The sequence below is a fragment of the Ziziphus jujuba genome, chromosome 1 (genome assembly GCF_031755915.1).
Source record: "Ziziphus jujuba cultivar Dongzao chromosome 1, ASM3175591v1".
Lineage (NCBI taxonomy): Eukaryota > Viridiplantae > Streptophyta > Magnoliopsida > Rosales > Rhamnaceae > Ziziphus > Ziziphus jujuba.
In genome coordinates, this window is record NC_083379.1 from 44,673,605 (window position 1) to 44,691,837 (window position 18,233).

Genomic DNA, 18,233 nt, shown 5'->3' on the forward strand with positions numbered 1-18,233 from the left:
TATCTTTCTCAGATTAAATAAGAATTATCAATTATATATTCACCAAAAAAAAAAAAAACAGAATTATCAATTATATTTTAATTATAACCACTTTCTAATGTACTAAATAATTATATTTTAATTTTAAATTGCTTAGCCAAGGGTGACTGGAATGATGGATCCAGAAGTGTAGGCCCAAGATTTACTTTAACGTGGGCTAGCTTGGGCCAACAGAACAAGATTAAAACAGATTTGAAAGACAGAAACAAAAGCAAAATCATTTTGGGACTTACATGAGATATCATCACAAAGCTACCAACTTACAAAAAATGCACGGCTGATCTTTCTATCAATCTCAAAAATCCAAAGAGTTATAGTTGTTTCACCAAAATTACAGCTCACATAAAAGCACCATTCCTCTACCTAACCAATAAAATCATGATACAAGATGTATCATCCACCACAAAAATGACGAAGAAGAAGAAAATGCTAAAAAAGAAAAAAAAGAAAAAAAATTGATTGGACCCGTGAACTCAAAATGTTGTACCCCCCAAAGAATCTAAAAGAAGCACGGGTTGGGAGTGAGAGGGAGACCTTGGTTGGCTTTTATTGCCCCTAAATCTCTATCCAACTCAGTGAAGTGAGTCCGTGAGTCTCTGATAAAAGGTATTGGTTTGCATTTTCCTGTTTCAACTGGCCTATATATGTATACACACACACACAACGTATGGTATGAGTAATTAAAACAGTAGTAATTGATAAGAACATCATTTCAATATATAGTGGGGCGGTTATGGGCATGGGCTGCAATTGCTACCCAATTTGGTTGCCTGAGAGATTTGATCAGTTTGTGTGTTATTTATGGATAAGATCTGCTGCTCCATTGAACTGGAGCCTAGGACTTTAAAGCAAGGACAGCTCAATCACGTTAGGGTAATTTACCTCTTTTCCGTGTCTTCTTCTTCTTCTTCTTTCATTTGTTTTGTTTTCTTTGTTCTTGTTTTTGGCTCAGAAATTAAAAGATTGGTTGTGATATATTTGGCATCAAATCTTTAGGCTGAATTTTCTGTGTCCTCCTGAAGATAGAAGTAGTGTTTGATATATGCATTAAATTTAGAAACACAAAAATAGTTTGTTGGGTTTTATTAATTAATTAAATCCATGATTGAGTTCATAATTACAGGAAGTGGCCGCAGATGTTGTTCAAAAATTGGAACCCCATGAAGCATCGACCTTGTTCGTTGAGGTGCGTGCTTAATTTCACATAAATTCATACCAAATAATTTTGTATAATTGAAAATCGAACTATTTATTTGAAAGTATACTCTCAATTTGAATATTTCTATGCATATGCAGGGACTGAGAGCAGTGGATTCAACGAAAAAGATGGAGCAGAAAATTGATGAAGAAGTAGTGGTGGAGTTCAAGGAGAAGACTGAATTGATTGAAAGACCTTGCCAATGCGCATGCCTTAATACCAATTCAGAGACTCCGGTTGAACACGAGCTTAAAGAACCTCTTTCAGCCCCATTTTGAATCACTTTTTAAGTCTCAGTGCATTCAATTACATAGTGTTGCTCATTTTACATTTCATTCTTTAGGTATAAATGTATTGTAAACAAACTGCTAATTATGGATGATTTATGATTTGGCAATAAATGTGACCACTTGTATGCACACCTTTTTTATTTTTTTACCAATAGTTCTACTCTGATTGAATGTAAGGATTTTATTTTTTTAGTTTTTAAATTACAAGAGAAGGGAGCTTTTTTTAACCCAGTTAAAGATTAAATTTTAAATTTAAAAATATATTTTTAAGTGAAATCAAATTTATGAATATGATTAAATATAAAAGTTAGCATTAATTTCTTTTATCAAAATTTGGATATAAAATGCCTTAGACAATAATTGTCATTATTTTTTCGTATTATAATTTTGAACTTAAATTTTCAATTCTAATTACAGATTTAAAGAAAAAAATATTAAATTGCAAAGGATTTGAGAAAGTTGTATTCGTTAAAAATATATACAATATTTGTTCAACATTCTTAATGCTGTCACTCAAGTCACAGGCTAGGGCTACATTTTTTTTTTTTGGGCAAAAATAAATAAAATATGATAAGTTTTTGTTTTTGAATGAAAAAAGGAAAGTTTTTAATTAGATATGAAATTACAGCAAATGGGGCAGTTAATTTTCATTTTTTAAACTAAAACATAAGTATTGATAAATCATTATAAAAAAAAAAGAAGAAATTTTTACAACATAAAAATAATGTCACTTCCCAAAATAATTATTTAAATAAAATTCAAATTTCGTTATCTTAATTATGACTTCAATTTTTCAATGCGAGCGAATAAAATTTTAGTGGCGAAAATATCCTTAAAAAGAGGCCAACAATTTTGAAGTTCAAAGCGGAAAAAGGAAAAAGAGAGGAGCGGGATAAGGTTTATTTCGTCATTTTGTAAAAAAAGAAATGGAAAGTAAAAAATTTAGTGAGAGAGAAGACCAAAATTTGAATTGGAGCAGCAAAGCAGGGTTTTAGGGTTTCAAAAATCAAGGGGTTGTTCGTAAGAAGTTGCTGGTTCCAAATCTACTGAAACCCCGTTCTAATTGAATCCGCCATTTCTCAGGTACTCTCTCTTTTTCTCTGCACTCGTTTTCCGCGAAAACGCTTTGAAAAAAAAAAAAAAAAGGAATGAAGAAAATGGATTTTAATGGATTATTGTTTTATTTCGTTGTTTATGTTCCGAGGAAACTGTAGAGGTTCGAGCTTGATTCTATATGGGGCTAAACACATTCTTGGTTTAGCTAATTCGGTTTGCAATTTGTGTTTTGGTTTCTCTTTGATATATTCCTTGGTGGAGTAATTCGTGAATCAATCTATCAACTAACTGATCATTGATGGCTATCCAATTTTATTCATTATATTTGCAACTATATATTTTTGGCTTTCAGTTCGAAAATCGTCCTGCCAATGTTGCGGGATTGCGGGCTTAGCTTAGCTAAGCTAGCTGACATATTTGTTTTTGTTTCTTTTTTAGTTGATTAATTGGTTTTATTCTAGAGTTCTTATTTTGCTGATACCGGAAAAGATTTAAGAGGGATTATTCTATTGCACGTGTCTTTGCAGACTCAGTACTTCATTAGAAGGTTTATAGGATGAGTACCACAGTACATAGAACTCCCAAATCTGGTAGGCAATCATTGTTTTTCCAGGATTTGGCTACACCTGTTTCCGCCCGAAGAGGAAAATTTTCAAATCCAGGCCAGGCTGCTGCAGTATCTGCCCTATGGCGTGAGAACTTTGGGGGTTCAGATCTTCCACCTCCTCCTGTTTATACGCTCGAAGACCGTGCAGATTTTTCTCCTGAATCTGGAATTCCTGATTATCCTGTTTCACCAGAAGCCAAATCAGACCCCAGAACTCCAGTCCGAAGTGCTAGTCGGGATTTCTCAACTCCATTGAAAAGTAAATCGGATGCAATCACTTCCCATGCGATGATGAGCGGGCAGCAGACGCAGCAGAGTCCAGCAAGTTTTAATTGGTGGTCACCTTCAAAGAGTGGAACTGACCAAGATGAGAAGGGAAAGAGTTCGCCTGTGGAGGGTGTTGTTCAGCCTGGTGCATTGATCACTCTTCCACCTCCAAGGGAAGTTGCAAGGCCAGAGGTACCGAGGAATACCTTGCCTGCAGGGAACCTCAATGAGGAAGAATGGATTACTGTTTATGGGTATTGTTTTATCTCATTTTTGTTACTTTATCAATCTAATTGTTGGGTTTATTCTGTTAGTTGATTACTTTGTATATGATGCTCAACTTTTTACATTCTCAGTTGCATATCTCAGCCTGAATGTTGATTTTGTGAGGGTTTTGATCTTTAAGAAAAATCTCTAGTGAAATGTGATGTTTGACGTTAGGTAGTACTTAGGACTATTTCAAATCAAGCCTAGATCTTAGCCATAACCTGATTATGTACATCATATGGCAAGAGATGCAGTGTGGCATGCAAGATTATGGTCCTCAATTATTTTGTATAGTTCACCGAAGCTAGTTGCTCTTTTCCAAGTAAAAGCTAAATAATATGCCGGAAAGGAAAGAATTATAGTATGGTTGTAGTCACGATAAATAGATGTTATGAATTAGTCATGTTGCTTTTTACTATTGAAATGGTTACTAACTAATGCAAATTAAGGTTGGAATGGGGGTTATGTTTGGATTGTGTTATCTACAACTCCATCTATCTATCTGGTATATGTTGTTTTCTCCTTTAAATTTGGATTATGGATGGAATAGATAGAAGTGGCTAGCATGACTAGTTGATGTTCCTTACCTTCCAGGTAATTGGGTCTTATTTGAGGCTGGCGCCCTTTTAAACCTTGTTTATTTTTTTGAATAAACAGCCAATGTTGCAAGGAGTAGGAATGTATCCTGAAGACACTAGTCACATAATAGTTGTTAATATTGTTCTTTTCCAGGTTTTCTCCGGCTGATACAAATATGGTTCTGAGGGAGTTTGAAAAATGTGGTATGATTTTGAAACATGTTCCTGGTCCAAGAGATGCTAATTGGATGCACATTTTATATCAGGTTCTTCTTTCCTATACCTTCTAGTTTGATGACTGTTCATTTTTTGAATTGAGCTTTGATTTTATAATTCTTCCATTGTTGGCAAACAAGAATTCGTCAGACTATAAGGAACGGATGCCAAATGGTGAATTAAAGTATATATGGTGTTAAACTTAAAATTTAAGGGAAATTGAAGAATCAACCAAGCTGAATCACAGCTATTGTTGTATTTATTTATTTATCCTTCTTACTATTCCATAGTTCCTAATTAATAAAGTGTGCTTTATTTGTGAAATAAAGTGAAGTTTTTTGGTTGAATTATGCATTTCCAGATTGAATTGTTTGGCTGAACACTTACATTGAGATAAGCTAGAAGATTTCATTGTTTAGAATAAGTTAAAATGTCTTAATAGAATTATTTAAATAAAATATATTAGTACTTCTTCCCAACAACCAAGCATCCTTTTAATATGTGGTGTCTGACTCAAGCTTCTCAATTATTTGTTGCCGGTGCAGAACCGATCTGATGCTCAGAAGGCTCTAAGCAAGAATGGAATGCAGATTAATGGGATACTGATTGTAGGTGTGAAGCCATTAGATCCAATGCAGCGCCAAGCTTTGAATGATAGGCTCAACAATCAGGGCTTCATGACTTTACCACCTCCATCATCTGCAAAAAATGCAGAATTCAATGCATTGAGAGCCTCCTCTCACCCTCACTATCTTCAAAATGGCAATACAACTGTACGGCAGTCTGGAGGTGCCATTGCCTCCCCAACAAAGTCGTTGGTGTCCAAAATCGTGGATTTGATGTTTGGAGTTTAAGTGTTCTTATCACCTAGTTGTTAAGATGGTATATTGTGTGAGCAAAAATAACTTTTGCGGCTATTCAATTTACACAGATTTAACGTTGCATCCGATTCCTGTCAGACCAAAGGTTGTGAGTCCGATTTTCCCTTTCCCTTACAGATATCTGTTTTTCACACTTTACAGTAGTGGCTGGAGGCTGTTATATGATAAACATGAAATGTGGAGCTGGTAGTTTCTGTGTACAACATATTTTCTATAACACTGTATGATTGGAATAGGAAATATCTTTGCTCTCGAAATTGAAGGGGCATTTTCATCATATTTGCTTCATATCCGAACCTTTATATGTGTCAATCACCTATAGAAACTGTTAGAACGATCTCAATGTTTCATTGATAAAAATCTAAGGGTAAACGTTTAACAATCTCCTAAGAAATTATTGCATAATGTGGATGTTTAACGGATGGATCCAGCTCCAAAAAACGAACCTCCCCATATATATATATATATATATATATATGCGTGCAAAAGGGTTTGTGGTTAGCAGAGATCCTGAAAAGATGCAAGAAGTTATTTACCTTTTTCTGTTTTTATTTTTGTTCTAGTTTTCTGTTCTTTTGTAATGATGGAAGTTAGCAATCACGGCAATTGGTACTCCATTCTTTCATTCATAAATAAGCATAATGATAGCTTCTTGTAATCATGCATCACAATTTGATTCCCATTTATTGAATTTATGTCATACATTTAATCATACATAAATAAATTCCATGCCTTAGACAACGACTACTAAACAATTATTTTGCAGTCTCCCAATCACTGATAACTGATAAGTGAGAAGGGATATGATCCTGAAATTCAGGGCTGGTAAGGCCAAAATGACCTTCAATTGAGATAAGGAGCTGTGTGTTCAACACTTCAACTTCAAACAAAGCCTTTGAATGCCGCACATGATATATGCGGTGCAGGGAATGATGCAAAATCATCGACTTACAAGCCCTTCAATAATGCGATGCATTCTATTTTATGGTAGCTGGGTGGTGATTCTGATGTGTTGCCATGGCAGACGCCGCTGCCATAAATTTTGATGTTTAGTATGGCTTAGCTAAGCATTTACTATATGATACTCTTTCTAGCTTCTGCGTCACATTGAAGTTTTCCCTCTCTTTGAGGTTTTCTAAACTCGGACTTAGTGCGGCAAACTCGGTCACACTGGGCAGTGGAGCCCAATAAGATGTCATAACCTAAGCCACAACAAAAAACAATGCATCAATTCCATTGCTCTGTTCACTCACGGGTGTTCATCCCATCTGAACCACTATATTCCCCCACGTGTCGTTATTATGTCGCTAAGATCATCCACACTATTCCTTGCAAAATTGGGTTTGTTTATTTATTTGTCGTTATTTTTTAATCGAATTTTCCTTAGTTTTGTAGACTTTAGAATACATTGGAAAATAGTAGCAAGAATTTTGCTTAAATTTTCAACTTAGTCCTCTTCCTTCCCTTTCTCTATCCTTTTTTTTTTTCTGTTATTTTTTTAAGGTTATTGGATATTATCGTAATTCCATACGCACTTAAATCTTTAGTCATTCAAACAATAGTCCTCAATGTCGTCGCTGTTGTTGTTGTTATTATTATTATTATTATTATTTGCCTAAGCTCTTATTGGGCTTAAAAAATAAAAATAAAAATACATAATGCACTAAAATATAGAGCTAAACAAATAATGGACATTTAAGATAATAGATCGCCACATTTGTTATCTTTATTGATAAAATGTGGTGATAATAAATACTTAATCATATTATATGAAGAGTTGACAGGAGTGGATGGTTCAAAACACCTCTTAAAGCATATGGAAAGTGGAAACACGTAATTATTCAAAGTAATATAATATAATTTTATATTACTCAACAAGTAGAACAAATTATGATAAGCTTGTAGTTTAAAGAAGAATGAGAAATAAAAAAGGAATTAAAGAAAGTCATGTCGGTTACATATATTTTATAAAAAAAATAAAAAAATACAGTTGCATGACAAAAATAGTGGGGCAAATAGATTTTGAGTAAAAACAAAGATTTATTAATGAAATATGAGATATGTGGTTGGTTCCATATTTTTTCTGTTTATAAATTATTAAATTGTTAATACACAAAATTGATTCAGCAGGAAAATAAAAATAAAATTGACATGCAATAAAATAAAAATTAAAAAAAAAAAAAAAAAAAGGGGAACCGGAGGGTTGTCTGCGTCTTTTTAAAACCCCACTCCGCCAACTTCCCACACACACATAAAAAACAAACAAACTCAAGCAAGACTTCCATCCACTACTCTCTACGCTACACTTAGAAACACAGAGAGAGAAAGAGAGAGAGAGAGAGAGAGAGAGAGAGAAATGGTGAGTGGCCGGAAAACGACGTCGTTGGATACAGAGGTGGCGGACGAGAAGGTGGTGGTGGTGGAGAATGGGACAACGGGTGGGTCGTCAGGCGGGTCGGTGAGGCAAGCGGGTGAACAGAAAGCAGCCTTGATGATCCGGAAAGCTGACGTGGCGCAGGTGGTGGTGAGGTTGTTGTGCATGTCCACGTCTTTAGCAGCGCTCTTGTTCATGGTCACAGCCAAGGAGTCTAGCACTGTCTCCATTTACGGCTTTTCTCTTCCTGTATATTCCAAGTGGTCCTTCTCTGATTCCTTCGAGTAAGCAATTTTAATAACTTCCTTATAGTCCTTCTAACCATGAAAATTTACTCTAAATTTCTGGACTCAATGATGGAGTAGTTTTTACCATTTCATTTAGCACAGCAAGTAAAGTGGATTTTTTTTTTTTTAAAAAAAAACAAATTTAGTTTGATATATATATATATATATATATATATGTATATATTATGTTTCATCTGCTTGGGAGTTGAGACTTATCACCACCCAACTCGATGAAATTGATGCAAAATAGATTTCTATGTTCTTTTTCAATATTTTGTTTTCCCAAATGTGAGTTTGAGATTTTGGTTTCCTTTAAATCTTTAGTTGGATTTTAATACCCAAAGGAAGTGTGGAAAGCGAAAGTAAAAGAATTTATTTTTGTTAGCTTTGTTGGCTCTTTATAGAAATCAGAAAAGAAATAGTTGATAAAGGAAGACTTTTTCTTCTTAATGGTTCCCAGCTCCCAAGAAATAAGGATTTTTTACTCGAATTACTTTGCTTCATTTTCCTGCATTTTCTTACCAACCAAAAGGAGCAGATTCATGTTGCATTTCCTTTTTCTTTTTTTTCCTTTGAAAACTTGTCCTTGGTTTTGGATTTATTTACGGGGTTTTCACATAAATGACCGGAAAAGGCGGGCCTTTTCTTAATTAATTAGACTAGTTTGTCATGTTTTAAGGGTTTTGATCACTATTGATTAGCACAAAAATGGGTTTTACTCAGTCGATCGAGTTCTAACTTGAAATTATCCTTTTTGTTTGGCACCTCCATATAACAACAAATTTGTGGTACTCCCAATTTCCAGCTTCATAGAATTTGAATGAACAGAATCACACCCGTGAGTGCTTTTATTTCTTTTCTCTTGTCTTTTTTTTTTTTTTTATTTAAATTTTCTACCACTTTTTATTTTATTTTTTGGTTTGTCTCTTTTACATACTTCTCTTTAGTTTATTTGGATTTATGGAAAATTCACTTTTTCTTTTCTACTTGGATGTAACCATGAAAGCTCTGTCTAACTGTGTGTAATCTGAGTGAAATTCTCTTGCTTATTGGACCCTCTTTGAACGTTGAATCTCACTTTCAGGTGACAGTAGTTTGGACTTTGGAATATCGTGAACTACATTTTACAAAACTACTGTCCTAGTGTAATAAATGCTAAAACAAAAACTAAATTTCAAATGAGATTCATATACAAGTCATTCAATCTGTGTGAGTCTTCAATTAGGTGGCTTGCAAAGCTAGTTGCGTAGTTTGAATAACATGACTTGAGGCTTTTAACTTAATATAGGCGTGTCATTTTGCTAATTAAAAATTGTGCTGAGCAGGTATCTGGTAGGAGTTTCGGCTGCTGTTGCAGCTCACTCATTGCTGCAATTACTCTTAAGCACATCGAGGCTGCTGAGAAAGTCTCCGGTGATTCCCTCAAGAAATCATGCATGGCTTCTTTTTGCCGGTGATCAGGTAGAGTTAATGGACCTTTACGAGCTGATAGTTTAGCTCTTATCGTCTACAATGTTACAGTTCTTGAGCAGAATGCTTCAAGAAAAGGCCATGTGGAAAGTGTGTTTTCATTCATACCTGCAACAATATTTTTGTTTTCTTATGTTTATTTTGCTGAGGTTTTACTGATGCTACAATGATCAAATAGAGTATTTAGTAACTATTATTAATTTGGTGTGGTCCGGTTAGATGATGTGGTGCCAATATTGGCAGGTCCATTGTTACTTTTGAGAACTAATAAATAAATATTTGACAATGTTTCTGGTTAAAAGGCCTATAGGATCCAAGGTCATCTTGGAAGTTTTGATAGTACCCCACCATAGTGGGGTTATCGAATTTATAATTTGCTAATATATATATATATATATATATATATTTTTTAATAGCTTCAGTATGCGAGTGATTAGCTCTCTAGGCATTATTCTTTATTAAGTTTGAGTTACTTAATGAAAATTGAGATGGTCACCAGTTATATACTTCTGGCACCTTGTGCTTTTGCTCCAAAATTTGTTAATGACTGCTATGTAATGTGAAATTGTTGGCAAGTTTCAGTTGTTTGCATATGCGATGATGAGCGCGGGATCAGCTGCATCAGGGGTGAGCAACCTGAATCGAACAGGAATCAGGCATACATCTCTTCCAAATTTCTGCAAAACGTTACAAAGCTTCTGTGACCATGTTGCCATCTCAATAGCCTTTACTTTCTTTGGCTGCTTCTTGCTCGCCGTATCTGCTATTCAGGATGTAATATGGCTCTCCAACAACTGAATTCTTCTCACCTCGTTTTCTATTTCCGCTTACTTTGGATCTACTTGCTTTTGTGTAGCGTCCTTAATATATATATATATATATATATATATGGTTTATGATCGCCACTAGGAAGATGCCTGCATTATGTTGTTGCTTTTAAACGGACATATTCTTAAACTTCAAAGTCCCATTTTGTAAAATTAAATGATCATCACTTTGAATGTGAATGAATGTGACTTTGAATTGGCATGGTTTGGGATTTGTTTTTTGGTTAATGTAAACCAAAGACCAACTGCTGGGGGAACACGTTACTTTTAGCTACAATTGCCTATAATTGTCACTATTTGTTAACTCAAGGATTGTTAGTATTAACATAATTAAGGGAAATAAGGCTGCTGTATTGATCTGTTAAGATGATTAAGTGCTTGAATTTGAATATCCAACCTCGAAACAAAAATGATTAGACTTAAAAAAAAAAAAAAGAGAAAAAAAAACACAAAACACAAAACACAAAACAAAAAACACAAAACAAAAATTATCAAACGGTGCACTTTGTAGAATAAAATGACATCAATTACCATTTAGCAACCATTAATACACGTAAAATTACCAAAAAGAAAACCAATAACACGCGTATATTTACCAAAAACCGAGGACAAATTAGGTACACCTGGGGCTTCGTGGTTCTAAGCATAAAAAAAAAAAAAAAAAAAAAAAATCACATAAAATGAATTTTATTGTAGACTTAAAACATTTTTAGATGTCTGCAGCCATATGGTACCGGCCCAGAACTATGTGATTTGTTGCTTCAAAAACCAATAAAACACGTATGGGAATGGGATGTCCAAAACAAAAATTGCAATAAAAAGGGAAAACGACAGCAACAAAACGACGCCGTAGTAATGTGGTGCATAGAGCATAGCACACTACTCTCTGCTGAGATGACTCCTTTTATCTGGTTGATTTCACAGAGCGAAAGGAACGGGCTTTTGCTTTCCGCTAACTGAAATTCGAAGCTGATGGTTGAATTCTCATCCTTCCAGGCTTCCACCATCCTCTTCTTCATCTTCGCCGAGCAAATGTAGCTGCATTACATAGCTTCACTTCCTTCAATCTGCTTTCCGTATTCCGTACACAAATACGGGAAGTTCTATGGCCGGCCAATGCTATCTGGGCTCTGCTCATTCTCTTTCAGCTTCATCATCTTCTTCACTTTTTCCGTCATCTCAATTCCTAAGCTTCAAACCCAAAGCCCTCAACCGCCCACCCAAGTTTTACTTTCGCTCCTCGGTTACTTCCCAATTTTCAAGCACAGACCTTGACGATGACGACGAAAACAATAAGACCAAGAAAACCCAATTTCATTTTATTAAACTTTCAGTGACTCTGACTGTAATATCCGCTTCTCTGGCCCAACCCGCCACCGCCCTCGCTGCCGTGAAAGAGCGAAAGCGCGCAGCCAAGAAACCGTCGTCCAAAAAGCCTGAAGCTTTATCGCCCCAGGAGCTGAAATCATGGTCTCAGGGACTACCGGTCGTTTCGAACCGGATTCCGTACACCCAATTGCTTGAATTGAAAGAGGAAGGTAAGCTTAAGCATGTGATTAAGCCTCCTGGTATTGATTTGAGACAGAAGGCAGAACCCGTGTTGGTGGTTCTGGAAGATTCTAGAGTCGTGAGGACGGTCTTGCCGTCTGTTGAGGGTGATAAGAGGTTTTGGGAATCTTGGGATAAGTTGAATATTGATTCATTCTGTGTAAATGCTTATACACCACCTCTCAAGAGGCCAGAGGTTCCGTCTCCTTATCTGGGTTTCTTGGCAAGAGTGCCACAATTCATATTTTCGTTTGTGAAGCCCAGAAAGGAGTCCAAGAAGGCAATGGAATTGAGGAGGACGAGGGAGGAGTTCAAGAGAGAGAGGAAAGAAGAGTTTGAGAGAATGAGGAAGGAAAGAGAGATGCTTGAGAAGAATATGAAGATTCAGAGGAAAGAGGAGGAGAGGAGATTGAGGAGAGAGATGAGGAAGAAGAAGTACCAGGAGTCATTGCGTGAGGCACGTAGGAATTACCAGAGTATGGCGAATGTGTGGGCAAATTTGGCAAGCGATTCGAATGTGGCCACTGCACTTGGGTTAGTATTTTTCTATATATTTTATAGGACTGTGGTGCTTAGCTATAGGAAGCAGAAGAAAGATTATGAGGATAGGTTGAAGATTGAGAAAGCTGAGGCAGACGAAAGGAAGAAAATGAAGGAGTTAGAGAGGGAGATGGAGGGGATTGAAGGTGAGGACGATGTGATTGAGCAAGGGAAAGGTGAGCAGAATCCTTATATGAAGATGGCTAAGGAGTTCATGAAGTCCGGTGCTCGTGTTCGACGGGCACAGAATAAGAGACTGCCTCAGTATCTGGAGAGGGGTGTGGATGTGAAGTTTACAGATGTTGCAGGGCTTGGGAAAATTCGACTTGAGCTGGAGGAAATTGTTAAGTTTTTCACTCATGGAGAAATGTATAGGAGGAGGGGAGTTAAAATACCTGGTAAGAAACTGCAATGATCCTTGTAAATATATTGAAATTTGTAGGGTTCGTTAATTTGTGTGGAACTTAAGTCTTATGTGTGTTTGAAAGGCATCAAGGTTGGATCTTTGGTCCACATGTATGTGTTGCTTGCTTCTGTAAAAGTAGAGGTTGCATGTGGACAGGCTATTATGGACAACTTAAGTCATTTTGCCACAATAAGTTGCTACATCTCCCTTGCATGATTTTTTATTATCCCTCACCATTTCACATTTGTATTCTTATGTCTAATACCTTTGTCATATGAGTTTGTTGTTGTTATTGCATTCTGTACCACCGGAGCATGTCTAATTTCTGTTTGATTGCTTTCTTAACCAGGTGGTATACTTCTTTGTGGCCCCCCTGGAGTGGGCAAGACTTTACTTGCAAAAGCTGTGGCTGGTGAGGCTGGGGTCAACTTTTTCTCCATATCTGCCTCTCAGTTTGTGGAAATATATGTTGGTGTGGGTGCGTCTCGTGTCCGAGCGCTTTACCAAGAAGCAAAGGAAAATGTATGTGCTGTCTTATCTTTCTAGTTGCATTCTTTTTATTTGCCATTTTTTTTCGTTTCTAAATCACACATATACCATACACACAGTCTCATAGTCATAGAAATTATCCTTATCCATGGTGTCTTTACTAAAGGTATACTCATTTTTGAAATTTCATTTTCGTGTTGCATAGGCTCCATCTGTCGTCTTCATTGATGAGTTGGATGCTGTTGGTAGAGAGCGTGGTTTGATTAAGGGTTCTGGTGGACAAGAACGTGATGCTACTCTTAATCAGGTTGGTTGTGTTTGTTATATCCATAATTTGAACTTTTCATAGTGATTTTGTGCATTAAATTCTTTTTTGTGTAAACTGATATTCATTATTGTTTATATACTCTAGCTCCTTGTTTGCTTGGATGGGTTTGAAGGTAGGGGGGAAGTCATCACCATTGCTTCCACAAATAGACCAGATATTCTAGATCCAGCACTCGTTAGACCTGGACGTTTTGATCGAAAAATATATATCCCCAAGCCGGGCCTTATAGGTCGCATTGAAATTCTGCAGGTGTTAATTCCTGTCTTATATTTTTATTCTATATGCCCATCTGATACTACAGTATTGTCATTACGGGGCTGCCATTGTTCAATTTCCCTTAAGATCCTTATAGTTTCCATTAACAGATTTTATTTCCTGTATTCTTCACTGGTTATAGGTCCATGCTCGCAAGAAGCCTATGGCTGAAGATGTGGACTATATGGCTGTAGCTAGTATGACTGATGGAATGGTTGGTGCAGAGCTAGCTAACATAGTTGAGGTTGCTGCAATCAATATGATACGCGATGGAAGAACTGAGGTAATTCCTACTGTAAAATCTAACATTTTCAGTCATATGCCAGTTTGAGACATGAGAATAGACCTGACACAAATGAAAAAAATCAAAGAACAAATAAAAAATAATTGAAAGCTAACTTTCACTAATGGTGATATCTAGATATCTAAATTCGGTGAGTATAACAGTTATGTAGCAAGGCTATCTTCTGCCTACACTTGTGCTAGACCAATAAGCTGTTCATTCTTTCTAGACCTATGTAGTGATTAATTATCTTTTCATTTTGAAATGCATGTTTTGCATAATTTATGGAAAGCCTTGACTGGTATAAGTTTATATTGTCCCTTGTACGCATTATCAAATATTTGAACCAAGGTATTTAAAAGTTTTGAGCTGTCAAAACTTAAACTCGGACATTTATAAAATCCTATAAACCTGAATTTTGAGGATTGGTCTTGTGCAAGAAGAAACAAAGAGAAAAGAGGTTTGACCTCGATGTATACTTCGTGCTGGTGTTAAACCTCATTCAAACTTGGCGTTTTGCAGATTACTACTGATGATCTCTTACAAGCTGCACAAATAGAAGAGAGAGGAATGCTAGATAGAAAAGATAGGAGTTCTGAAACTTGGAAGCGAGTAGCTATAAATGAAGCAGCAATGGCAGTTGTAGCTGTGAACTTTCCTGATCTTAAAAATATTCAGTTTGTATGTCCTATGCTTAAATATGCTCACCTTTGTACATCTCTTTCTTTTACTGCTTCTAACCTAATTATCATTTACATATTTGGTGCCTCATGAGGTACCTAAAATAAATGCCATTAATGAAATTTTCTGTAGACCCGAAGTATATCTTAACCATTAGTTTGAAGTTTGTCCTTTTAGACATCTGCATCTTAATTTACATACTTGTAGAACTTCTAATTATCAGTTGGTTGAATATAACTTATTTAGGTGTTTGATTTTGTTCTTTGCAAATTAGTTTTCTTAAATTGGTGGTGTGATGACAAAAGTTTCTTTTTATTTGCATTTGTGACACTGGTTGCAGGTCACAATTGCTCCTAGAGCTGGCAGGGAATTGGGTTATGTTCGGATGAAAATGGATGCTATTAAATATAATGGAGGGATGCTTACGTAAGGCTTTCTGTATTATCCTTACTGTTCTTTGTTCCTATATATATATTTTTGGCAGTAAAACAACTCTTTCCTATGTTAAAATAATGTTGTGAGGACTATCAAAAATGTCTCAAGTACTAATCAGGTTATATATTTCTTGAATGATACAATAAAGTACATTACTGAAAAGTGAACTTTATGGAATGTTGTTGACTTAGTAGTTCAGTTAAATTAACTTGCTGAAAATGCACTAAGAACTTGTATTTCACTCTTATTTGCAGTCGACAATCCCTCCTGGATCATATCACTGTTCAACTAGCACCTCGTGCCGCTGATGAGATTTGGTTTGGTGAGGATCAGGTATGAATTCCTTCATGTGCATAATTTGTAGATATTATGCAGGAATAAACAGTTAAGCTCTTTATTTGTTGGATCTCTTTCTGTATTAACCTTCTTGTGTTCTCTTTGTACAAAAATAGAAATATATTGTATCAGAGACCTATGTTAGTTTTTATTCTGATCGGGTCAAAATATTCGTAATGTCTTCAATCTTTCAGTTAAGTACAATATGGGCTGAAACAGCAGACAATGCTCGCTCAGCAGCACGCACCTTTGTTCTTGGTGGCCTTTCCGAGAAGCATCATGGATTATCCAACTTCTGGATTGCAGATCGAATCAATGTAATCAATTTATACATATCTGCTATTTTTATCTACTTATTCACAAAAAATTGTGGCTATGATTGTGTATCTGTTGCATCATAACCCAAATATTATGTACATATATTCAGGAAATTGACGTGGAGGCATTGCGGATTGTCAACTTGTGTTATGAACGTGCAAAGGAGGTACTTTAAAGATGCACTTGTTCTTTTTGTTTGATGGAGTATTTTTTCAAATGTTTATACGGTAACCGGTGGTTGTGTCCATTCCAGATCCTGCAGCAAAACCGAAAGCTCATGGATGTGGTGGTTGAAGAACTCGTTGAGAAGAAAAGTTTGAGTAAACATGATTTCTTTAGTCTAGTTGAGTTACATGGCTCCCTCAAACCTATGCCAGCAAATATACTAGATATCCGGGTTGCCAAGCGTAAACAGTTTGAAGATATGATGATGGAACGGAAGCAATTGACTTCAGGTAGCAATTTATAAGGAGCTGAAACTGTTTTATCATATATGATCATTTATGGAGCATCACAAACAAGTAATCTCTAATGTGCAAATTTGACTCTTGGTGAGCATTATGTCCTCCGACTGATTAGCTTGTTAAAGCCTATATCATTTTGATGAGGCACAGAAAACAGCATCAATCTGAGGGGCAGGACAATTTTGAGGCCGTCCTATCCCCTTCTTTCCCATATTTTTTAATTTTCATTTGTTAATAATTATTTTTTTTAACCGACAGGGTGTTACGAAATCATCTTGTCCAATCGAGTGTTGGTTTCCTTGGTTACTTGAAAACAATGCGTTGTACGAGTTGATTCTATATAATATATGTATATGGACAAGGACTATGGAATTTAAATACAAAGCTTCAAAAAATTAGAAAAAAATTATTATTTTGCTTTCTATGATATGAAAGCTTTTGAGCCTTATAATTGAGGTTTCTGTTTAGCATTCAAAACCGCATCTCTAACACACATAACGACACCATATCTAAGAGTTTAGCTAAGATTTGGCCTGAGTGGAACACTTTTTTATTTTTTTATTTTTCCTAAACAGAATTAATTTTAACGGTTACCACTAATAGATGTTCTTACTAACGGTGCATGCACGATTTGCTTTGATAACGGCCACGTCCCACCACGTTTTCAATAAGCCGTACCCACAACAATTTCAAAATCAAAACCTTTGTTTGTTCCACAGTTTTTGCGTCTCTACCAACCAAACATTATTATATTTATATACATAAGCTACCTCTTCACTTGAGGCCGAGGTCAGGAAGTAACATTGGTCATTTTGATTGGTAAGAAAAAATGAAGGGAGACAATATGAGTTTATGGATGATGATGGTTTTGGTTTTGGTGTTGTTAAATGAGGCTACCATCAATGCTAAGGAGTTCAAAGTGGGTGATGATCTGGGGTGGCAGGAACCCGACACCAACGACACCCTTGTATATGATCAGTGGGCTGCAAGTAAACGATTCCATGTGGGAGATTCTCTCTGTGAGTTTTACTTCTCTGGGAAAAAAAAAGTTCTTCTTAATTTTGCACTAATAGTAACCCATTATCAATGGCTTTTGAACATTGGATTTTTTTATTGCTTCAGTTTTTGAATACAATAAGAAGAACGATTCAGTGTTGGTGGTGGAGAAATGGGACTACTACCATTGCAACACAAGCAAACCCATCACAGCCTTTGACAATGGTGAAAGCATGGTGGAACTGGATAGGCCAGGGCCTTACTATTTCGTAAGTGGGGCCCCTGATCATTGCATGAAGGGCCAGCGCCTCCTTGTTGATGTCATGGCCCCACACCATCCGCCACCGTCTGTTGCCGTTCCACCCGACCACCCTCATCTTCTTCCTCATCCCGACATGTCTCCTTCCCCTGCTCCAGCATCTTCTGCTGTTTCTGTTTCCGTTGAGGCTACTCTGCTTCTACTCACATTTGTACTTTCAATATTTGCATCTTTCGCATAGTTTTACCCTTTTTATTTATTTATTTATTTGTTTATTTGTTTATTTATTTTTTAACTTTCAATTACCTAGTTCCCGCATATTATTCCGGCTATTGGAATTTGTTCATTATAATGTTACAATATTTGAATTCTTTCTTTCTTTCTCTTTTTTTTTTTTTTTTGGGCTAAATTCTTTGCTTAATTATCGAGAATTTATAGAATATTAATTAGTTGGCTAAAAGTTTTGGAACTTTGGCACAATCACTTGCAACATTGCATTGCTTTTTTTTAACCTTTTATGGAATAATTTGGGTTATTT

The 18,233-nt window shown here is 35.9% G+C and overlaps 5 protein-coding genes across 6 annotated transcripts; all 5 read left to right on the plus strand.

The window, feature by feature from the left end:
* Positions 1–491: 491 nt before the first annotated feature.
* On the plus strand, positions 492–1,656 carry LOC107428546 (uncharacterized). Of its 2 annotated transcripts, XM_048463864.2 has the most exons (4): positions 492–645; positions 763–912; positions 1,163–1,225; positions 1,336–1,656. In XM_048463864.2, exons 2-4 carry the CDS (start codon positions 841–843, stop codon positions 1,513–1,515), a joined length of 315 nt encoding a protein of 104 aa, XP_048319821.2. In that variant the 5' UTR covers positions 492–645; positions 763–840; the 3' UTR covers positions 1,516–1,656. The 2 variants fall into 2 exon arrangements, with proteins under 2 accessions (XP_048319821.2, XP_024933926.3); XM_025078158.3 differs by lacking the exon at positions 492–645 and having other exon boundaries at positions 656–912.
* Positions 1,657–2,447: 791 nt separating this feature from the next.
* Positions 2,448–5,676, plus strand: LOC107428536 (nuclear pore complex protein NUP35). Its single transcript, XM_016039088.4, has 4 exons — positions 2,448–2,610; positions 3,111–3,711; positions 4,457–4,568; positions 5,064–5,676. Exons 2-4 carry the CDS (start codon positions 3,140–3,142, stop codon positions 5,370–5,372), a joined length of 993 nt encoding a protein of 330 aa, XP_015894574.3. The 5' UTR covers positions 2,448–2,610; positions 3,111–3,139; the 3' UTR covers positions 5,373–5,676.
* A 1,965-nt stretch (positions 5,677–7,641) lies between these two features.
* LOC107428535 (CASP-like protein 3A2) lies at positions 7,642–10,559 on the plus strand. Its single transcript, XM_048479843.2, has 3 exons — positions 7,642–8,057; positions 9,386–9,521; positions 10,113–10,559. The coding sequence occupies exons 1-3, from the start codon at positions 7,756–7,758 to the stop codon at positions 10,326–10,328; spliced, it is 654 nt and encodes a 217-aa protein (XP_048335800.2). The 5' UTR covers positions 7,642–7,755; the 3' UTR covers positions 10,329–10,559.
* Positions 10,560–11,188: 629 nt separating this feature from the next.
* Positions 11,189–16,891, plus strand: LOC107428558 (probable inactive ATP-dependent zinc metalloprotease FTSHI 2, chloroplastic). Its single transcript, XM_016039107.4, has 11 exons — positions 11,189–12,843; positions 13,201–13,373; positions 13,546–13,647; positions 13,753–13,917; positions 14,066–14,206; positions 14,729–14,887; positions 15,228–15,313; positions 15,577–15,655; positions 15,853–15,975; positions 16,086–16,142; positions 16,230–16,891. The coding sequence occupies exons 1-11, from the start codon at positions 11,463–11,465 to the stop codon at positions 16,443–16,445; spliced, it is 2,682 nt and encodes an 893-aa protein (XP_015894593.3). The 5' UTR covers positions 11,189–11,462; the 3' UTR covers positions 16,446–16,891.
* A 130-nt stretch (positions 16,892–17,021) lies between these two features.
* LOC107428534 (early nodulin-like protein 7) lies at positions 17,022–18,019 on the plus strand. The gene is made up of 2 exons (XM_016039086.4): positions 17,022–17,459; positions 17,563–18,019. The coding sequence occupies exons 1-2, from the start codon at positions 17,270–17,272 to the stop codon at positions 17,934–17,936; spliced, it is 564 nt and encodes a 187-aa protein (XP_015894572.3). The 5' UTR covers positions 17,022–17,269; the 3' UTR covers positions 17,937–18,019.
* The last annotated feature ends 214 nt before the right edge of the window (positions 18,020–18,233 follow it).

Bases quoted from the DNA above. Each gene is read 5' to 3' on its own strand.
- LOC107428546 (XM_048463864.2), top strand. From the start codon at position 841: ATGGATAAGATCTGCTGCTCCATTGAACTGGAGCCTAGGACTTTAAAG. The intron at 913-1,162 runs GTAATTTACCTC...TCATAATTACAG, and splicing joins GACAGCTCAATCACGTTAGG to GAAGTGGCCGCAGATGTTGT. The intron at 1,226-1,335 runs GTGCGTGCTTAA...ATGCATATGCAG, and splicing joins CATCGACCTTGTTCGTTGAG to GGACTGAGAGCAGTGGATTC.
- LOC107428536 (XM_016039088.4), top strand. From the start codon at position 3,140: ATGAGTACCACAGTACATAGAACTCCCAAATCTGGTAGGCAATCATTG. The intron at 3,712-4,456 runs GTATTGTTTTAT...GTTCTTTTCCAG, and splicing joins GAATGGATTACTGTTTATGG to GTTTTCTCCGGCTGATACAA. The intron at 4,569-5,063 runs GTTCTTCTTTCC...TTGCCGGTGCAG, and splicing joins GGATGCACATTTTATATCAG to AACCGATCTGATGCTCAGAA.
- LOC107428535 (XM_048479843.2), top strand. From the start codon at position 7,756: ATGGTGAGTGGCCGGAAAACGACGTCGTTGGATACAGAGGTGGCGGAC. The intron at 8,058-9,385 runs GTAAGCAATTTT...TGTGCTGAGCAG, and splicing joins TCCTTCTCTGATTCCTTCGA to GTATCTGGTAGGAGTTTCGG. The intron at 9,522-10,112 runs GTAGAGTTAATG...GGCAAGTTTCAG, and splicing joins TTCTTTTTGCCGGTGATCAG to TTGTTTGCATATGCGATGAT.
- LOC107428558 (XM_016039107.4), top strand. From the start codon at position 11,463: ATGGCCGGCCAATGCTATCTGGGCTCTGCTCATTCTCTTTCAGCTTCA. The intron at 15,656-15,852 runs GTATGAATTCCT...TCAATCTTTCAG, and splicing joins TTTGGTTTGGTGAGGATCAG to TTAAGTACAATATGGGCTGA. The intron at 16,143-16,229 runs GTACTTTAAAGA...TGTCCATTCCAG, and splicing joins GTTATGAACGTGCAAAGGAG to ATCCTGCAGCAAAACCGAAA.
- LOC107428534 (XM_016039086.4), top strand. From the start codon at position 17,270: ATGAAGGGAGACAATATGAGTTTATGGATGATGATGGTTTTGGTTTTG. The intron at 17,460-17,562 runs GTGAGTTTTACT...TTATTGCTTCAG, and splicing joins CCATGTGGGAGATTCTCTCT to TTTTTGAATACAATAAGAAG.